Source organism: Gasterosteus aculeatus, chromosome 1 (genome assembly GCF_964276395.1).
Source record: "Gasterosteus aculeatus chromosome 1, fGasAcu3.hap1.1, whole genome shotgun sequence".
Taxonomy (NCBI): Eukaryota; Metazoa; Chordata; class Actinopteri; order Perciformes; family Gasterosteidae; genus Gasterosteus; species Gasterosteus aculeatus.
Window position 1 is genome coordinate 22,326,244 of NC_135688.1, and position 20,817 is coordinate 22,347,060.

At 44.5% G+C, this 20,817-nt stretch overlaps 3 protein-coding genes across 4 annotated transcripts; 1 reads left to right on the forward strand and 2 right to left on the reverse strand.

The window, feature by feature from the left end:
- Positions 1-109: 109 nt before the first annotated feature.
- On the reverse strand, positions 110-7,033 carry hsf2bp (heat shock transcription factor 2 binding protein). Its single transcript, XM_078104431.1, has 9 exons — positions 6,149-7,033; positions 5,902-6,012; positions 4,595-4,730; positions 4,128-4,231; positions 3,765-3,914; positions 3,545-3,686; positions 2,686-2,803; positions 909-1,012; positions 110-726 (listed from the first exon to the last, which is right to left on the reverse strand). The coding sequence occupies exons 2-9, from the start codon at positions 5,962-5,964 to the stop codon at positions 491-493; spliced, it is 1,053 nt and encodes a 350-aa protein (XP_077960557.1). The 5' UTR covers positions 5,965-6,012; positions 6,149-7,033; the 3' UTR covers positions 110-490.
- ankrd10a (ankyrin repeat domain 10a) lies at positions 5,944-12,784 on the forward strand. Of its 2 annotated transcripts, XM_078104419.1 has the most exons (7): positions 5,944-6,308; positions 6,398-6,573; positions 8,807-8,959; positions 9,060-9,151; positions 11,142-11,359; positions 11,582-11,638; positions 11,735-12,784. In XM_078104419.1, exons 1-7 carry the CDS (start codon positions 6,254-6,256, stop codon positions 12,037-12,039), a joined length of 1,056 nt encoding a protein of 351 aa, XP_077960545.1. In that variant the 5' UTR covers positions 5,944-6,253; the 3' UTR covers positions 12,040-12,784. The 2 variants fall into 2 exon arrangements, with proteins under 2 accessions (XP_077960545.1, XP_040038625.2); XM_040182691.2 differs by lacking the exon at positions 5,944-6,308 and having other exon boundaries at positions 6,382-6,573.
- Positions 12,785-12,802: 18 nt separating this feature from the next.
- On the reverse strand, positions 12,803-18,773 carry ccdc14 (coiled-coil domain containing 14). Its single transcript, XM_040182679.2, has 11 exons — positions 18,307-18,773; positions 17,807-17,862; positions 17,637-17,718; positions 17,042-17,114; positions 16,780-16,854; positions 14,586-15,305; positions 14,372-14,504; positions 14,139-14,224; positions 13,922-14,065; positions 13,637-13,739; positions 12,803-13,522 (listed from the first exon to the last, which is right to left on the reverse strand). Exons 1-11 carry the CDS (start codon positions 18,328-18,330, stop codon positions 13,096-13,098), a joined length of 1,923 nt encoding a protein of 640 aa, XP_040038613.2. The 5' UTR covers positions 18,331-18,773; the 3' UTR covers positions 12,803-13,095.
- Positions 18,774-20,817: the final 2,044 nt, after the last annotated feature.

Sequence of the window (20,817 nt, forward strand, 5' to 3'; positions counted from 1 at the left end):
GTTCTGCATGTGCACGTATGAACACAATTCATGCACCTCATATCACGACTCGTTCTCAATACACCCGTATATCCATGTGGTCAGACGCTATTTAATTAGAATAAACCCCTTTAGATACCATGTGTACAAACTGCATTTTTATTTTTTATGAAACTTTTGCAGGGACCAAATAATAAATAACAGAGCCAAAACCCAGCCTGCATGAAAATAAAAGAACGGCAACACCTGTAAAGACATTACAGCGTAGCTTACAAACATGACTACATGACCATGGATGGAGTCAAAGATGACGACTTCAAAACTGAAGTCACCAGTTTCAATACATTTGACCTTTTCTGTGAGTTACGTAAAGAACAAACACTCGATCGACAGAACAACAGTTCTCTGCAAACTATTTGGGGATTTTCAACTACAGTAGTTATCTCCACTTCAAAGGGATGCGTTGTATGGTAGAACATGTGAGACTTCATGTTGTACAGTAACGTATGACTTAAGGTTTGGAGTGCATACGTTTTGACTGGGGCCCCTGTTGGAGTGCCAGCAGGTCCTCCAGGGTCTGCTGGGCAGCCAGCCTCAGGCTGGGCCGCTCGCTGGAGGTCAGCCCACTGACACGAGCCCGAAGGTCTGGATCCAGCAGAGAAGAGCCCAGCAGGAGCAGCACCTCCTCCTCCATCAACACCGACTGCAGGAGACGCAGAGAGTGGAGACACACCTCCCAGTCTCCATCTGTCAGACGAATAGAGATCCCAGGTGGTGGAGTCACTGACTGTGGGGTTTTATTCATAATACCAATGTAAACTGTGGGACATTCAATTAATTACAAGTGGAGAATTAACGCTGCATTGATTCAAGCCTTATTATGCTCAGTGTATCGGTCAGTTTGAATTGTTCTGAATGAGTCTTCTTACCGTCCAGCAGGGTCAAGATGAGAGGCAGGAGTCCTGGATTCTCACTGAGGCACTTCAGTCCTTTGACACTGATGCTGACGTTGTACAGAGCCATTAGCATCAACCTGCAGCAAATCAAAACACTATGTGGGTCACAAGTCCAAGATTGACACCTACTGCCCCCATGAAGACACACACAGGCCGATCCACAGACTACGCGTCCTTCAGCTGACCTCCACCAAAACAATGGAAAGAAACAAAATCATCAGGAATGGACACCTCTTAAGCCTAGTTTATGCTTCTTCTCCTACTGTGTAAAAGTGGACTGTGTGGTTGCCTTGTTTCTGTCTAAAACCTACGTGGACATTTGCCTCCAGCACAGGTCTGTACAGGTCACATGGTGTTTTACATTCCATTGAGCTTTTCCAATGAAGCTTTGAATGCATGTTGTCATATTTTATGACATCATCACTTATATATTTGCATAAAGTGGTTGGTTGGATCATCTGTTTAATGAACATAAGTCGGTGCTGCCTCTCTTTTTGTTCATTCGCTAATCCGTAAGGCTTGATAATAACATCCTAAATCTATGACCACACAATGTCTAGATATGCATTTAAGAGATCTACGAACAGAATTGTATTAATGCACCTTGTTCAGAAGAAGGACCTGCGTGTGTGTACAGATCATCCAGACCTGTGACTGTTAAGATGTTTTATGGATCATCTAAACCACATGTCAAACTCAAGGCCCATATCCGGCCCGGCATGCAATTATATCTGGCCCGCGAGATCATTTTATATTATTGTTACTAATGGCCCAACGATATGAAGCGCTGATAACAAAATAAACTACAGATCCCATAATGCAGCGGTTCAGCTGCCTTGCCGAGCGCTTTCCGTGGCGTTTCTGGCTGACATAACCGCACGTCTCAATGCCTTAAACCTCCAGCTCCAGGGACGTGACCGCATGATCACTGACATGTATGACGCAGTGAAGCTGATTTTATGGGAGACACAAATGCACCAGTGCAACTCGCCCCACTTTCCCTGTTGCCAAGTAATGCGGCACAACGGTGTTCCCAAATACGCACTTTGCTGATAAACTGAGCGCACTGCGCACGGAGTTCGCACGGCGCTTTGGTGATTTTGAGGAACAAAAAAATAATTTTGAGTTGTTTCGCAACCCATTTGCCGTCGACGTGGAAACTGCACCTGTGCAGATTCAGATGGAGCTGATTGAGCTGCAGTGTGATGGGACACTAAGGACAAAGTACGACACTGTTTGTTCACTCCATTCTCGCCGCAATGTCCCAGCTCCGTCTACATGAAAAAGCAAAACTCAAATGTTTTGATTTGTTATTTCAATGTTTACTTAAAGCACAAGCACTGTCGCAATTTTTATTTATTTTTTCATGCGTTTTTTTGCAGCATGTTCATATTTCTAACTTGTATAATTTTGACTGGATATACTTTTATGGAGAGCAAGATATTTTAAGATAAGTTAAGTTTAAGTTTATTTATTGCAGAATAACATTCCTGTCTGTTTGTATTTATATTTATGTTAAAAGAAACTTTTAGTTTTAGTGTGTTCAATAAATGTTTATTCTGTTCGGCCTGCAACCTGAAGTGTGTTTTGAATTTTGGCCCCCTGTGCAATTGAGTTTGACACCCCTGATCTAAACTATTGGAATACATATTTTTGAAGCGTGAATTCTCAGATTTAGGTCCATGTTTATTCTACAACGTCCACTCCCAGAGCTTTGTGTAATGCATTCTACCAAAGCTTTTTCACCTACACTTTCAGTTTGGGGAAGACACCGGGCGACATCAGCTCCAACAGCTTCATCAGAGAGTCCAGAAGATCACGAGCCAAGCACGATAAGAAGTCCCGCCCACAGGCTACTGCTGCTACATCTGATTGATTACAAGAAAAGATGCATGTTGCAGGATGGACTTCATTAACTTTAGGTTGTCCCCACATTGTTTGACATGGTCACAAAGGCTACAGATTTGTGTTCCAGGTCTCTGAAGCGAGCTAAAAAGATCGCGGCCGACCCCTCCCACCCTGGACAAAAACTGTTTGTGCCCCTTCCATCTGGCAGGAGGCTGAGGTCCATCAGGACTACAACCTCCCGCCACACGAACAGTTTCTTCCCGTCGGCAGTCGGGCTCATCAACAGAGCCGGTCCCCCACTGACTGACTATAACATTCCACCGGTCACTCCCCCTCATACTGCACATGCCACTTTAACTGTAATTCCTCACTTTGTCACTTATCACTTTGTCTCTTGTCTGTTACTTGTTCTTTTTAACTTTTTAATATTTAAACATTTTAACTTTATTCCCTTGTTTTATATAACCCATAGCCTTAGCCTTATTCTACTAACCCATTGCATTAGCATTTCATTCTACTTTATTTTATTACTTGTGTACTGTTGTCTTGTCTGTCTACTGTCGCGCACTAACCGCCAAGACAAATTCCTTGTATGTTTGGCATATTTTGGCAAATAAATGTTTCCTGATTCCTGATTCCTGATCCTTCTCCTACTGTAGTGCCTCATGAGCTGTGAAGTATGAAGGATCCAGGTGGTAGCTCCTCCCCTTCAATGACCAGAAGAGGAGGAGTGGGATACAATGCAGAAGCTTTGAACTCACTAGTAATGGTTCCAGCCAAAGCCAGAACAAACTGGTGCTCCTTGTTGTGGTCCTCGGCCTGAGTTTTTGCATCCTCATCCAGAGACCCGACGAAGCTCTCCAAAGTCTGAGCGGCTACCTGCAGGAAGGACTGCAGCTTCGCCTACCCATCAGCACACACAGATATAGATGGGGAAACCCTGGGAGCGTATATTGTCATCAGGGCAGACAAACGACTCACATCAGTCAGCCACCGTGAGACTGTGTCCTCACTGGAAGAGCAGCTCCACAGCAGACTGCAGGCAGCAGATCCCAGATCAGAGCAGAAGTCTGCCTGCTGCTGCAGCTCTGCTCCGCTCTGCCACAGCTGCTCACGCAACAGCAGCTTCTCCTACACACACACACACACACACACACACACACACAGGGAGTCACAATAGGACAGAATAATGGAAAACACCAATTCACAGAATGCAACGTTCTCCACCTAGTTATTATTTCTACAATGTTCTACAGTTCAGATTGTGTTATTCTTTCTGCATAGCTGAGCACAGCGGAGCCTTTGAAGCGACCTTACACATACAGGTTGCTCGTCCTCTCTCACCTCTCTCTCTTTCTGACATTCAGTCTGCACTGCACCCAGTCGCGACTGAAGGTGCAGACACTCTTGTCGCAGCTGTTCCTGCTCCTGTGCAAGCTGCTCCTTTACTACGCACACACAGACACACTCACTCAAACATACATGTAACACTTGAAAAAGAAAGCCCTGGTTTGATGGAGAAGTTCCCTGATGAACAAGAGTTGTTTCCACATCACAGCTAAAAGGAGCAGCTAGCTGTGGATAGTTCACCTTCCATTACCCTTTTCAAACTGCATTCATGAAACATGAGGTTATCCTTTGTTGTAGTAATGTGTCCGAGCGGCTCCGTATGAAGAGCTCCACCAGCTCTCCTGCTAGCTGGTGTAGAGTGAGACTAGTTACCCGTCTTACTACACTCACCAGATCACACGCAGTTGTGGATTCTTACTGAAGTATTTTAGCCCTCAGGGTTAAGTTAATTGGAAGCGTACCCGTCTGAGCGGTTCGAGCTTCATGCAGCGTTTCAATCAGGTCTCCGTTCAGGACTCTGGGCAGGAAGTCTCTCAGCTGCATGACTTCTGTGGTTAACTTCTCTAGATCACTTTTTCTCACCCTCACAAAATCATCCTGAAAGAAAAGAGATCAACATGCATTGATCCGAAAGGATTCATTTTAAAAAGGCCAAACCCGACCCACCCACCTAATAAATAATGTGTTATACCTCATTGGAATACAACATTGATACACCGCAAATTCTTTATTTCCAGGATGCGGTCTTTTAAGCCTCTTTAGATGATTCAGAATGCTGCAGCATGTACTTGTTCTCACCTACAAGGCACTTGCTGGTCAGGCGCATCTTGTTTTAAGGAGCGTATAATACTATATTACTCTACTAGAGAGCTGCACTCCATAAAAGCTGGTTTACTTGTTCTTGCTACAGTGTTAAAAAGTAGGATGGGAGGCAGAGCCTTCAGTTATCAAGCTCCTCTTTGTGGAACCAGCATACTCGGTCAGTCCGGGGGGGCAGACATGGTCATCCCATTTAAGGTAAAGCTTAAGAACTTCCTTTTTGATTCTCCTATAAGAATTCATCATTAATGCACATCTCTAATTCAGCTTCTCTCAGAGTTTTTTTGCCTCATTGGTTTCCATGGATCATGGTCATATCTGGAACCAGGTCCGGCCTTCTGCCATTGATCCCCTGCTACCAGTATTATTAGACACATTACTGTTACTGTCATCATAAACACACATTACTGATTGGCTTCAGCCTTCTCTCCTCGCAGATTTCTGTGCATGGTAGTTATATCTGGACAGTGGTTGTTTCTGCTGAGGTCCTGCCTGACATCTACTGCTGTTGTCACTGTTATTACGAATACTACTTTACTATTGCTGACACCATCACTTCCTTTGTTGTCATTGTTAGTCTACTACATCCACTACATTTGTTATTATTGTCAGTAATTGTAAATCAACAGCTTATTATTTTCAATATATGAATCATTACCATTATAATGTATGCATTAAATATATTAATATAAAATGTGTTTTCATTCTGTAAATATGACAGGTATGACATCTATTGCACTCTGTCCATCCCGGGAGAGGGATTCCTCCTCTGCCATGGTTAAACCTCACGGTTATACCCCACATCTTTATACGCCGTAGTTACATACTATGTATAAACCTCTTGCTTTTACCAGGTATGGTTGTGTGAGGATAGTCATGTTGTCCTGACTGCCGTTTACTATGAACATGTCAACCACAGACTGGTTCCTGCCAAGTCACGTTGTCTTACCCGTGTCCCTGCATTGGACCCATGACACAGAGCCAGACGATTCCCGCCCAAAGGCGCAGCCATGTTGATAGCTAACGTCAATTTAGTTGTTGTTGTCCTCTTCTTCCGTTCCTGTGCGGATTGGCAGCATTGTCAATTGCATGAATACATTGTTTAGCCTTAGTACATATGTGTAGTTAAACTAGCATTCAACACGAATTAGCCAACATTAAGAAAGAAAATAATGAAGTTAAAAACTGTTCCTTACCTGGGAGGTTAATTTCACAGCTTCCCCCCAACCGCTAGGAGGCGGATTCCGTGCCGACCGGTTTTAATCCCAAACCGACCAGAGGATCACTGCGTTTCCCGGATTATGTCCCGGTCCAGACTCCAGTCCGGGTTTTGTGATTTACAGCCCGCGGATAAAGGTTTATCTCCTCTTCCTTTGTGTTTGAAATAGTTGGTTGTACTTGGTCGGACAGGGAAACAAACGTCTCACTAATGTCACACGGACTAGGACTCGATTTGTCCGGTGAGGACTTGTTCATCAGCCGGTTTCCCGTTCACCGAGCATGTCGGGATGGAGATGTTGGAGCTTTGTTTTCCTTGATCCAACTGAACCAAGCTCATCTGACCGCGGAGGACTCGAATTACGGATGGACCCCTCTACACTGGGCTGCTCACTACGGACAGGTAGGGACCAGGTCCAGGAGACCTTTAGCTCCAGGTGGGGATAAACTCGATGCCTCTAGCTCCAAGTGGGGATAAACTCGAGACTATCAGTTCCAGGTGGGGATAAACTCGAGACCATCGGCTACAAGTGGGGATAAGATCGAGACATTTAGCTACAGGTGGGGAAACACTCGAGAGCTTTAGCTACAGGTGGGGATAAACTCGAGAGCTTTAGCTACAGGTGGGGATAAACTCGAGGCATTTAGCTACAGGTGGGGATAAACTCGAGACATTTAGCTGCAGGTGGGGATAAACTCGAGACATTTAGCTACAGGTGGGGATAAACTCGAGACATTTTAGCTACAGGTGGGGATAAGCTCGTGAGCTTTAGCTACAGGTGGGGACCAGCTCGAGACTTTTGGATACAGGTAACTCCCGCCGTTTTTCAGCTCTCAAATGCTGCCGTGTTACGATTGTGTCTTTCTATAACTGGACAATAAAGTTGTCTTAGTTTAAAAAAACAATAAACATCCTCACGGGCTGCAGCATTTCCATTGGTTCCCGTATAACCAATAGCTATTGGATATCAGACACAGCTCTTACAGACTGGTTGGATTCGAATTAATGTTGCCCAATACATTTTCCGGGGAAGTTCTTCCTTCTTCCTCTTTTTTTGGTGCATCCATCTTATTGGTGCATTACCGCCACCTTCTGCACCGGAGTGTGGATCAGAATATACGTTTCCTCTCCCCCCAAAAAAACTCCTATATAAAAAACTAAATAGTTGGTGCACTTTATTTTTTAACTTTTTAACATTTTTAAACTTTATTCCTTTATTTTTAAACTAACACATAGCCTTATATACTAACCCATAGCATTAGATTTTGATTTATTTTCTCTTGCACTATGTCGTCTTCTCTGTCTTGTTGTCCATTGTCTGTGGCTATGGACCAATCGACAAGTCAAATTCCTTGTATGTCTGACATATTTTGGTAATACATGTTTCCTGATTCCTGATCAAATTTAAATAAATAACTATTCTTATCCATACACACATATATATATATATATATATATATATACAATCACATTTGTACCTTATCCCTGCATTTCCATCATATCCAATAAAATACCCCTGTGTTCTTTAAGAAAGATAACAGTATTCCAACCTGTGCTCTCTCATCCACGGTCAGTAGTCTCTGAAATGTGCATCATGCAGCCCTGATTCCCTCAGCTGATTCCTCATCCTCTCTCTCATCTCTCTCTGCATCTCATACTTGCAGCACCTCAAAATTACGTGCTCAACCGACTCCTCCTCTCCACATCCTTCACACAACCCTGTCTGGTGTTACCCTATAATTTTCAGTGTTTTTTAGAGCTCAATGGCCTAATCTTAACCTTGTCATCAGTGTCTCTTCTCTCCTGTTCCTACTGCCTAACCATGCCACTTTGACACTTTTGTAGATGGTATGGATGTCTCCCTTTCTCCTCTCTGTCCCACCTTTTTTATCTTCCCAAACAATACACTTAACCTCTGCTTTGCTGATAGTAATGTGGATTTGTATGTTTCCTTTCTTCTTCCCCCCGTCCACCCATCCATAGACACACATTGTTCTCTCCATCAGTTTGATGAACTAAGCTGCTTTCTCCTGGCTCCCTCAAACAAAACAAAATGTATAGTTATTCACGCCTCAAAACAATAATAGTAAAGCAACCAAGTTCAGTTTCTAACATTACTGGACTTTACAATAATGATTATGTTTCTTTCCATAATCAGAGCTAGTGGAAGCATGTAGATGTTGAACAGGAGGGGCCCCAGAATTGAACCTTGGGGAACCCCACGTCATTTTAGGCCGCACCTATGTGGAAGCTACAGACTCAACGTATTCCCTTTTAAGTATCATTCAAGGCAGTTTAGTGCTGTGCCAGAGAGCCCCACCCAGATTTTGGTATTTTAACCCCGACCGTGTCAAATGCAGCTCAGAGATCCATTATCATTCCGTTCAAAACCTTAAAAAGAGCAGTTTTGGTACTGTGGTGCTGTCAAATGCTTGACTGCATTCTGACTGTCACAACATTTTTTTTATTTTTAACCTTTGTTGTCTTTCACGGTGTTCACCTCACAACCCATCTGGACCAGGAGCACCTAGCTGCAGTGCGGGGTCTCCTGGTACAGTTCTTAATTCATCTTTGTCTCCTCCCAATGGGACTTTGTGATGTGTTTGGTGGTCTCATAATGTACTGGTTCTCCTAGCTGGACTGCGTGGCGCTCCTGGTCCAGATGGGTTGTGAGGTGAACACCGGGACCAGCCGCTTTAACCAGACCCCTCTGCACACGTCAGCGTTTGGAGGACATCCTCACTGCGTGGTGTGGCTCACTCAGGCTGGAGCCGACGTCAACAGCCAGGTGGTGTAACTCTGTCGACTCTGTTAGACTTGAGAGACAGATGCGGTGTAATGATGGTGAATTGGCATGCAATGAATACACATGTGTGACATATCTGCAGGACTTTGTAGGTGAGGCTCCCATCCACAAGGCTGCCCGCTCCGGGAGCTTGGAGTGTATCCAGGTCCTGCTGCTCGCTGCTGCTAAACCACAGTGAGTATTCTGACGCCTCACAGTCTCAGGCTTAATATGATGTCTGTGAGACATCGTAGCAGGGACTGGCTCCTAAATCTGCTGCTACTACAATGTCACACAGTCATAAACCAGCAGCAATCTGCCACTCATCTCACAGGTGTTTCCTCCCCGCAGCTGGCAAAATAAGAAAGATACTTGTGGTGATAACAGTAACGTCTTATCTTGCATGCTTACTTCATTTAACGTGTGTTTGTCTAAATTTTTGCCCTTTATAGCGTCTTACGAGCTGATAGATTGTTTGTACCAATACACATTAAACGTTGTGGTTAATTCATCTCAATGCAAAGGTCTACTGACTAGCTTCTCCTAAGCTTTCATCAGCATCTCACCCTCTTTACCACAGTGACAACTGAACTAACTCCCCCCACAATATACCATTATATACTCTAGTTAACAGTTAAGTCATCAAATGTCCTGTGAGGTTCAATAGCTAAAATAGGGGGTACTATAGCAACGTGTTTATCATTTTATAAGTGTAGGTTTCAGTAAGTTTGGAATGTTCCTCCGTGGTCAAATAGACCAGGAATGGAAATCAATTGGAACAAAATAAACTGGAAATAGGTCATAACGTCTCTGGTTTTTAGCACAAGTTGGTCCAGAACCCCATGTTCCACTTTACAGTTCGGTTAAATGGGTGGTCACAGTCTGGTCAATGTGGGGAACCCTCAATAATTAATATAAATTCCTGCTTTTTTTTTGCTATTTTACCAGGTATTACAATAGCAAACACTTATGAAGAGGAGAAAATCAGCATTTGTAAGTCTTCATTGAGGCCAATTCATCAGACTTATTTAGGCCTTCAGTCCTTATTTTTGGAAAATAAATTAAATAACTGAAATAAATATAACATACAGCAGCAGCCTAATATCTTGAAAAGAGTAAACCTAAAAAGAAATGCCAGTATATATTTATGTAAGTTAGACTAAAGTCTATTGACTTACGGACATCAACTGTAACGTCTGAACATTAAAGTGTGAGAATATTTCAATGAAAAACTGAGTGAAATATTATATCAATCTTTTTTAATGTGTTCATGATAAGAATAATAGTTATCACATTTACTGAATTTAGGAGGTCAGTGAAGGTCTCATGTGGTGACGCTGTTATAACCTTTCAATCATCCTAGCTACAGTACCTATTTGGATGGGGGGGCACACGTCAGGCCGTCTGTGATTGGCAGAGGGGGATGTTCTAATTTTGTCATGCTCAATGTGTGTGGATAAGTGCGTGACTGGGGGCTGATGTTCCAGCACATATGAGAAAGCCTTTTGCGTGTTCACCAATAAAAGTATAAATGATCTTCTGCTTTTTCTTTTTTCGCTCTTCTTCTCCAACTTGATACTTTTCAGTAAATACTGTGATATTCTTTGGAAGCTTCTTTAAACATTACAATTGAATGTTTGAGCAGAATGAACCTATTTTCCTCTTGACTTTTCTAATAGTTTACAGAGGGGCGGTTCTGCAAATCCTTATAAGCCCGCTGCAGGGAACGGCGCTTGACAGCAATGTCACATGATGTGACGCACATTTCTGTTGACAAAATATTAAAACATTTTATTTTCAGTGACACGGTTTTACGTAAAAGATAAGAGTTGTTAACTTCAAAGATTGTTATGGCTGAAAATGAAAGCAAATTATTACAGAGTGAGTCCTAAGAACCTTGGAAAACGGTTCATCTTTGGAGTTTATTCTCTACTCAGAGAGCCTCAATGGTCAAACAGAGTCCCAGGCAGTCTGCGGGAGGACGAGCTATGACTGCAGGCTGCGTGTAGCTGATGAAGGGCAGGAGCACCCTGAGACATCTGCTCCCCATTCATCTCCTTCCTGTTGTCAAAAAAGAGCAGGTCTGGCAGATTGCCGCCCCCTGAGCTAAAACTATGTGGGTCAGAACCCCTGTTATGAGTGTGAAGGTGGGCTTGTGGATCTCATCTTGTGTCCTCTGGTTCAGTTTAAGGAACGCCAGTGGACAGACCGCAGCAGACCTGGCCCACGCTAAAGGCTTCCTCGACTGCTTCAGCTTCATCTCCAAAACCAAGAAGCACTTGCTGCAGCTCGGTGGAGTGCACAAAGGGAATAGCGCCCCGTGTGGTCAGGCCCTGCACAGCAGGAAGAGGCTGCAGACCGCTGAGGATACTGGGCACATGAAGAAAGCCAGGGCAGCTGAGAGTAAGACATTCTTATTACACTTCATGTGAAGTGTTGTTACTAATTTTAGGGTAAATTAGTCAGAAAAGCAATATAACCGCACACAATTTAGAATCATCATAATAAACCAGTAAAGTCTCCCTGGTTAAGACAGATAGTGCTGTGTGGCTCGACATGTCACCAGAGGAAGTTTGTATGAACAGTCCAGGTATCAGAAATGAACAGCTGTGTTCTCTGCTGCAGCCGTGTTGGAGCAGAGCCGTGGAGGTGACGAACTGGAGAGCATGAACATAGACCCAGGTAGGACTGCAGTTTTTATCATTTATTAACGGAGACAGAAAGACACAGTACAATGTAACATGAGCTGCTCTCTCTGTCCAAACAACAACATTAAAGCCACAACGCTGGGCCCTCGTCAGACTCCGCCTCCTGGGGACCAGGAGGAGCCACAGTCGGCCTCCTCACCAACAGCCAATCAGCCGGCTGCAACAGCGCCACCTCAGCGCTCGTCCGCTGACATGTGTGGTTCCCTGCATCTGACCAGCAGCTCCGTGTTCCACTCGCCAACCTGGGGGGGGGCGAGAGGAGCGGACCGCAGGGACTTCCTGCATTACGGACACTACCACGGCTTTGGAGACACCGCAGAGGAACTGAGTGACTACGATCTCCAGGAGGAGCACGGAGACAAGCAGCCTGTGTAGCAGGACACTTGAGGAGACGGGGACAGACGTGTCTCTCCCTCATTAAGACAAACCCAGAGGTCGCCCTCCATCGTACTCCAACCCATGGACGTGGACCATAATAAACGGATGCTAACTGCACGGCAGATGCTTTTCACACGTGATGCCAAAGAGACCCCCCCCCAACACACACCAAATGTTTCAATTAGAGATACAAATGTACTACCATAGTTCAGCTGCAGTGAGCATTGTTGGGGATAATACATGTTTGCAGCATGTAGCATTGGCATAGCTAACACCACTTAACCCTGGGTTAAGGTCTTGTGGTGGTCCTGTCCAGAGTGGGGTTGCCAGGTGTCCATGCTGTCAGCACTGAAGCTTACCCGGGGGGGGGGGTGCTAAGCTAAATAATCTGTCTGTTGGGAGCATATTAATATTGATGTGGGTTGTCCTAGAGACACGTGGAGGATGTCAGAGTGCTTCTTCATGTTGTGTAGGTGAATTTGTCATCTCCTGCAGATGGGTCCCAGGTAGCTCCTCCTCCTCCTCCAGGCGTTTTGCACTATGAAGGCCAGTGTGCTGATGTGGTGCTGTGTCCTCTCTACCAAAGGGAACATTCAAGGAGGGTGCTTATATGCTGGATGTCTTTATTCCCAGCTGTACATTGTTTTTTTTGTAATGCTAGCCGTAGACTTTGGGATGCTTGTTAATCTACACCATTGCTTTTATACTGGTCTATTAAACCTGTTTTACAGTTTTATAAAAATGCGCTTTGAATTCTTCATTTACCTCAGATGAGGCTTCACTTCAGATTTTATTGATGCATAATCTAGTCGCGTAACTCAAGTTTGTTATGTTGAGTTTATATACCGGTGGAGCGGATTCAGCCTGTGCCTGTAATGCAAACTATTCATTAGAAAGTGAGATGTTTGAATCAAACACCAGTCCGTTACAAAACAAAGAACTTGTTATTGCATTTACAGTTCAGGAAAATGAAAAACATATTACAAAACGCTTTATTTCACTTACAACCATCATATGACAACTTATTTGATAAAAACATCAGAGCTGAGTGCTTCACCTCCTCGTGTCCAGCTGAATAGTCCTCTGCAGACTAGCTATGCTGGCATCCAGAGCCTCCAGGCCGGCTCGAAACGCCACCTCGTCTTTGGTGTTGAAGGTGGAGCCCGAGCTGGAGCTACAGTCAGAATACAGTGACTCCACATCGCAGCGGGACGGGGCCTGCTGCTGCTTCCCATCAGAACCATGTGATTGGTCCTCATGGCAGCTCTGAAAAGGGAGGGTTGCATGAGCCGCTCGGCCTCCTCCCTCACGGTGTGGTGCTGGGATTCCTTCTCTCTCGGCAGACACATGCTCAGAGGGGGTGGGCTCCAGCTGGCCCAGAGACATCAGGTATTGGGGGACGCGATCATATTCTGGCCTGCGCTGGTTGAAGAGGTGTCTGGTGTCTGACAGCGAAGATGAAGGGGGATCCTGGAGAATCCTGAAGCAGACAGAGTAGAGAATTTCTCACCATCATTTCCTCCACACAATTGCACATTCTCTCAGCACTTCTATTCCAATTTCAGCGCACTCCGGAGACAGGCAGCACACACACCTGTTTAGGTTTCCTATGTCTTCCAGTCTGTGCTGGGCAAGTGAAGCCAACTCACTCCTCTCTCGCTCACTGTCCAGCAACCTGCTTCGGGTGGCCTCCAATTCTACACACAAGCACACACACTTCCATTATAAACCAACCCAGTGTTCACTGTTGTCCTCTACCAAGATAGAATTAGTTGATTTGGTCTGTAGCTGTTTGATTGACGGATGTTCTGCTCTAGGAGAACAAGGAGGAGGCTGAATGGTGTGAGAACAGGTGGGTCACATAGATCACTATCTCCACCTGTCTGGATGAGGGCCTTCTCTGCCTCTCGGTCTGTCAGCTGGCTCTGTGTTTCCTCCAGGGCTTTCCGTAGCTCTGTGAGGTCGTCCTGGACTTCTTGCAGTTGTGACTGAGCAGTGCTGAGCTCCTCCTGCAAAGTCCACACTGTGGAGAGACACAGGATCAAACCAGTCCTGAGGGAGAATCTCCCAGAGAACCACACACATACAGGCTGCACCTTCTGGGTTATACAACATCTCCTGGTTCTGATGAGACTCTGCTCTCTCCCTCTGCTTCAACTGCTGGTTAAGAAACCGCACTCGCCTGGGACACACACACACACACACACACACACACAATATTTATGTATATACACACAACTGTAACTACACTTCCTTGGTATTTACATCCCCTGAGACTTCCTCCATGTTTCCATGTCAAAGGGTTTGTTAGAGCACGCAGGTAAGCTACCTGCGGAGCAGATTGTTCTGGCTGTGAAGGGACACTCGTTCTGGTTCGGTCCATATGTTTGAACTCCCAGCATCCATCATTGGTGAAGACACGGTCTGCTCCAGATGAGTGAGCAGCCTCTCTGCTACACTGCCTGCATGCACGAGCACACACAATACAACAAGAACCAGCTGATATATTACCGTGTCCATGTACAGTCAGACAGACAGGTTACCTTGTCCAGCGATCAGAGCCTTCAGTTCTCCCAGCAAGTACTGAACCGTCTTCACTTTCTCATCTGTCTCTCCTGTGCAGTCCCTCCCACTGGGTGTGTCCAACAGGACTCTGTCAACCTGTCCAAGCTCCAGCCGCATGTCTGACTTCTTTGGACAGCTTTGGACACTGATGTCTCTTACAGGAACAACCTCACCCTCTACTCTATCCCAATCTACCTTGCAGTGTGTGTGGGAGATGGATGGAGGGAGGTCCGGGGGTGGATGGATTGAGGGCTGAGATAGATGGACGGACGTCCGGAAAAGATGGATCGAGGACTGCGATGGTTGATTGGAGGTCTGTTTCCCAGGTAGATGGAAGAGGGGCTGTGGCTCAGATATATGGTTGGAGGTCTGAGATGGACAGATGGAGGTCTGGCATGGAGGGATGGAGGTCTGAGGTGGGTGGTTGGAGGTCTGTGATGGACAGATGGAGGTCTGGCATGGAGGGATGGAGGTCTGAGGTGGGTGGTTGGAGGTCTGTGATGGACAGATGGAGGTCGAAGGTGGATGGGTGGAGGTCTGAGATGGAGGGATGGAGGCATGAGATCGAGGGCAGGAAGTCTGAGGTAATTGGTTGGAGGTTTGAGGTGGATGGGTGGAGGTCTGAGGTGGATCAGTAGATGGTTTTCTAACAGGACGTTGAGCTTTGAAGCCTGGTCCAGGCTGACGCCCCCTGTGATCTGGAGGATGAAGGGAACAGGTATCAAGAGAAGGTGGAGGAGAGACTATGTATCTATATAGACTATATAGTACTAATAAAACAACAACACTAACTATTAGAGATTATATTAATGATGTATTCCTATAGACCTCATCAGTACTGACTGACTTCATGAACCTCTTTAATTATTTCTAACTATTAACATGTTCATAGAACCAATAGAACGTGTCCATTGGACATATAAAGAGATGAAGTGCAGAGCTCCAAGTTAGTCCACAGGATTCTATCTACACACCGTCTTCAGCAGAGGTGTCGAAGTACAAGTACAAATGTACAGTACAGTAACGAAGTACAAATACTTCGTTACTGTACTTAAGTAGAAATTTGGGGTATCTATACTTTACTGTAGTATTTATTTTTCAGACGACTTTTTACTTCTACTCCTTACATTTTAAAAACAGCCTTGTTACTTCCGGCTTGTCGTAGTAGACACCGGGTGGGAAAAGTGGTCGGTGGTATTTAGCGACATGGACCCTCCTCCTCCTCTTCCTCACGCAATCTTCATGACCGTGGGTTTGTCCTAAATGTTTTATTGAGAGTCTGGCACAACTCAGCGACTTGCAAGTAGTGCAGCGTATTAAATAAAGTGATGTGTGTCTTAATGCGGCTTGAGAAATGAACACAAAGGGATTCTGTATTTGCTCATGAAGCCTGAACATACTGGTTATTTGGCCAATGTTTTGATAACCGACCGTTGCCAGTTCAGTGTTTCCCATCATTATAAACAGAGTGCGAACCCCCCCCCCCGCCACCCATGACGTAGTAAACCTGGGGGAGACACTGCGGTCTACCTAATCAATGCGAACAACGTGTGTGTGTGACTCGTGTCACTGGAAATGGGTTGTGGTTTTATCTGTTTAAGTCAGATACATTTGTTGTTTTGTTGTTGCGTCTCTGAATATCGCCATGTTTCCACCATCCCAACGGCAGGTCACGTGATCTCCAGGCACCTTCTGATCACATTGTAACGGACTGACGTGTGTGTGAGCGAGGTTACGCATTAAGAAATTGTCCTTAATGGAATTTCTTACATTACTTTTACTTGTATACTTTAAGTAGTTTTGAAACCAGTACTTTTATACTTTTACTTAAGTAAAAAGCTTGAGTCGATACTTCAACAGGAGTCTTGTTAAACCCTAGTATCTGTACTTCTACTTGAGTATCAGTAGGAGGGTTCGACAGAAGCTGGGAATATTAGTGGTCAACCGCTCTGAGCCAGAGCTGCACACATCTTAAGAATTCAGATTTTTAGATTGATGTAAACTTGTATTCGTCAGATTGTTTTGTTGTAGGCTTCAGAGAAGACATCACTGCTGCTCAGACAATGCTTTAACTCAGAGACATAAGTAAGTAGTAAGTAAATAACATAAGTTGTCCCTTTCACACGGACAGGTAAGTTAAACTCAAATACAGACTCAATATCACACACCTACCTTTCTTTGTGTTTTTGATAGTTCTCTTCCTGAGTGAGCTACATGGTGATCCACCCTTCGCTGCCATGGGGGGGTCTGTTAAGGAACACACAGTACCGTTCCTGTAGAACAGCTTTATCTTCTTAAATTAAACAAACAAACTAAGCCTTGTGTTATTTTCCCTCCCCTCTCGCTCTGTCTCATTACTACAAGCTGTTGGTGAAAAGTTGACTTCCCCAGATTGTTTGAAACCTTTCTCTCTGCTCTCTTCTCGTCTACTGACCTGCCTTCTCCACCTGGAGGATGTTAGTGATCAAGGCAGCACAGCGGTCCAGACCCTTGTGGAGAGAAGAGACCTGAGGACACAGAACAAAATTACAACACATGATGCTGACCTTTGACCCCGCCAGCTGTGGGCCTGAGGACCATGAGGCTCTCCTCCCGTTGCTGGTGTTGTGGTCTAATCTCACATATTTGGGCCTTGATGTACCAGCGCATTGTTTCACACAGAGCTAATTTCAGACCAATATATTTCATTTTGCTTTTATTTATTTATTTTATTTCATAATCACAATCCTGCTGAGGCAATTAATGTCTAACTTCAGGCCTCTAGAGACTTGACAGTTAAGTTGTTTGTGTGTGTGTGCGGTTACTATATTATGCTGAATAGTGTGTGAATGGAAGTCGTGGAAGTATGCAGCTATATGCTGTAGAATACAACATGTATGTATTGGTGCGGAGCTGAGAGATGACATAATACAGATGATATCATCTCTGATCTTGAGCTGAATCATTCTGAAAGCCTCTTTTGCGGTCCATCGTCATCATCATGCTCTAAATATCTTCAGTGCGGATTGAAATACAATTCACTTGATTACCTGTTCTTCAGACTCTGTGGATGTGGAGTACAGAGAGTAGGCCGGTTCAGGACAGGCGGCCGCTCCTGGATCAGGAGTCCCTCTGTCACCACAGGTAAATACCCAGAGTGAGAATGGGGCAGTAATTTAGTTGATGTAGCAGTGAGGAGAATAAAGGCCAGTGGACTTACCGTCTCCTGTAGATCTGTCCTCTGACTCCTCCCGTCAGTCTCCCTGATGTCAACACCTGCAGGTCACAGGACAGCAAAGCATGACTACATCATTACTACATCTACCCATTAGTCCTGAAGCTGTGGCAGCAATGGTACTTCTCACATCTGGAAATGAATCTATCGAATATCAAATATTTTGCTGCTATGGCTCATTCACATTGCTTATATTCATTGTAACCCGTACCTCGCTTGTACATCAACATTTGAATAATAACGTGAACTTAACGTTAAACATGTCCCTTTGGTTTAAGTCGTTGAAGCATTTTTCTCTTTACTATGCAGCAGCACAAATAAGGCTCCCTCAGGGTGACGTCACGCCACTGGGACAGGAAGCCATGTTTTATTGAGATGACAGATGTCACGTTATCTTCGCGTACCGAACGCTAACTTAACAGAGCCAGAGAAACCGGGACTCGGACTGGTGGGCCTCGGCCTAGACCCGGGCCCTGTGGTCTTACCTTGCTTTTGGCGGTTCCTTTCATGCTGAGCTCAGCTGTTTAACCCTTTTGTCGAACAGAGAGTAGATTCCTACGTCCTTATTTCACGTCTGTGGAATAGTTGTGCCTCTTCCGGTGGTTTGAAACAGACAACCCGGAGCCGACCAATCAGATCGATGGTGAGAGTGAAGGGCGTGGCTGCAGGACCCGGAAACAAAACCGTTTCTATAGAGACCATAGAACGCTAAAACACGCTCTCTACTCTCTCGCTAGAGAGTGTCCAATAAAGTAAAGCTTATGTTCCATACGCATGTAGTTACAGGGCTCTCAAGAGTCACGCATTGAGCGTGAGAGTCACTCATTTCGGTCTTTCGTCACGCACTTTAGTCGCCACACAATCAACTTCTCACGCTCGCAGACTTCGGTCCGAGCCGCGTTGGTTCCTCTTCAACCTCCCCGTCGGCCATATGGTCACCCCCGACAAAATCTCACTCCAAGGTTTTTTTTAAAAGTTGAGAGCTCTGTAGTTATTGGAGTAACACTATTCATTTGTAAACAATGCGAATACTCAACAAGTAGACCAATTTGTTTGCACACAGTGCACCAAGTAAACAAGTGCAATCGATAGACCCCACACATTAACATCCCATCTTACATATTTTGATCTTGATGTTTTTAACTAATGTATTACTGTGAGCTCTGATTTGTATGGAGTTTTGATTTGGCTTTTTAGCAGATGTCTTGTGCGTCTCTATTAAAACCTGGTGTGGTAGATCGGAGAACAAGGCATTCGGGAGTTGGCAGCAATTGGTTCCGAAATTAAACGCTTATAAATTTCGATCCTGTTTTTTTCCCCACTGGCCTTTTAAGTGGTACACCGGCAGTTTGATTTACCTTGACCACACACCTTTCAGATGCAAATTTTAAGATATGAGACCACTTTGAATCAGTCCTGTTGCATTTGATGACTATTTAAAACTGTAGGTTGGTGATCCAGATTATAAAATATTTTGCTTTTAAATTCATTGTTATGTTGGGCATTGACACTACCTTGCCACAGGACCAGGAAGTATATTTATTGTAGGTTTCTCCTGTAATCATTCCACCTGATGGAACAAATTTCCTGTGACCGAAATGTGCATGTCAGGACGAAGAGGCAAAACAGTTATTTTAAATTAAATTCATATTGGTTAGACCATGTACTGTAAGCAAAAGTACATGATTCTCCCCTTCAGCTTGATGCGGCCTTTAGTAAATTATCAGGGGGGTATTCCAGAAAGCAGGTTATGTGAAAACTCAGAGTAAGTCAACCCTGAGATCAGGGAAACTCTGAGTTATCCGTTCCAGATAGAGAGGTAACTGAAACTCTGAGTCAATCACCATGGTAACAGACTCTGTAAACATAACCTGCTTGCTGGCAGGTTTACTATAAGAAACCCAGAGTTTCTACCGGTCTCCTCCCACATGAAGAAACCTGGTAGAAATGAATTTCCCATTCGTACCAAATCCAATTGACATCGAAGCCGTCGTGATTCGAAATGCTTTACATCGCGAGAGTGTCTTCCGACCCAGATTAGATGTTTTATCATTTCCAGGGGAATTTCTGTTAGAACGCTACCGCTTTACTGGTAACTAACATATGACCGACATTTAATTCCTACAGTTACACATACAGATTTAACAAGATATTGACTGAAAATCTGTTTTAAGCTGTGCTGTGGACGTTGATGGACCCTCCTCCTGGTGATGCCCAACCATGTTCTGTTCAAGGACAAGAATGTGCTAGTTATCCATTATCTACGCTCATCACTTCAGTCTACATGTCAAACTCCACTCTAGAATGTGAATGGGCAGAGCACTGCCAGTAGATAATATTAAGACACACTTCAGTAGGCCCCTCCGGATCTCTCCCTGTGGCAGCAAACAGGGTTTCCTTATCATCCTTCTGTGATGCAGGAAAAGATGTTTCTGAATACTTTTAACTACCATCTGAGGCAAGATCTGAGTATCTGCAGGGTTTACAGCTGTGCAGATGACACCATCCACAACTGTTGGATATACAGTATATTAATTAAAAAGTAGGCTATATATATATATATATACATACATACATACATACACACACACACACACACAAAAGTTTGGGGCTCCATTGATGGCTTTTTATAATCGTCATGCACGCGCTTAACTCAAGGTTAACATACTCAGAGTTGATTGAACTAACGCAGATCAGCTGTTCTGGAACCGGATACGCAGTTTCCCATCTCAGGGGTTCAGGGATAGACTTAGTTTGTTGAACCTCCTTTCTGGAATACCCCCCAGATCACCAGGTTTATCCATTTTTTTCCCGAAAACTGGCTGTCGAATGGAGAATGTTTAGATGCAGAAACTCAAATTCATGTCACTCATATTCCGAGGCACAGGCAGAGTAGCAGCCATAGTTTAGCCATTTAAGAATAAACACTAAACCAGATCATAACTCATTTGAAAGCCTGGGGCTGAATTCTTCACACCCCACTTGGAAAACACAGC

Bases quoted from the DNA above. Each gene is read 5' to 3' on its own strand.
- hsf2bp (XM_078104431.1), bottom strand. From the start codon at position 5,964: ATGGCTGCGCCTTTGGGCGGGAATCGTCTGGCTCTGTGTCATGGGTCC. The intron at 2,804-3,544 runs GTGAGTTCAAAG...GTAATCAATCAG, and splicing joins TTTGGCTGGAACCATTACTA to ATGTAGCAGCAGTAGCCTGT. The intron at 727-908 runs GTAAGAAGACTC...TTCGTCTGACAG, and splicing joins CATCTTGACCCTGCTGGACG to ATGGAGACTGGGAGGTGTGT.
- ankrd10a (XM_078104419.1), top strand. From the start codon at position 6,254: ATGTCCCGGTCCAGACTCCAGTCCGGGTTTTGTGATTTACAGCCCGCG. The intron at 6,309-6,397 runs GTTTATCTCCTC...CACACGGACTAG, and splicing joins TTTACAGCCCGCGGATAAAG to GACTCGATTTGTCCGGTGAG. The intron at 6,574-8,806 runs GTAGGGACCAGG...TGGTTCTCCTAG, and splicing joins GGGCTGCTCACTACGGACAG to CTGGACTGCGTGGCGCTCCT.
- ccdc14 (XM_040182679.2), bottom strand. From the start codon at position 18,330: ATGAAAGGAACCGCCAAAAGCAAG. The intron at 17,863-18,306 runs GTAAGACCACAG...TGTGACCTGCAG, and splicing joins AAGGAACCGCCAAAAGCAAG to GTGTTGACATCAGGGAGACT. The intron at 14,066-14,138 runs GTGCAGCCTGTA...GTCTCTCCACAG, and splicing joins GATGTTGTATAACCCAGAAG to TGTGGACTTTGCAGGAGGAG.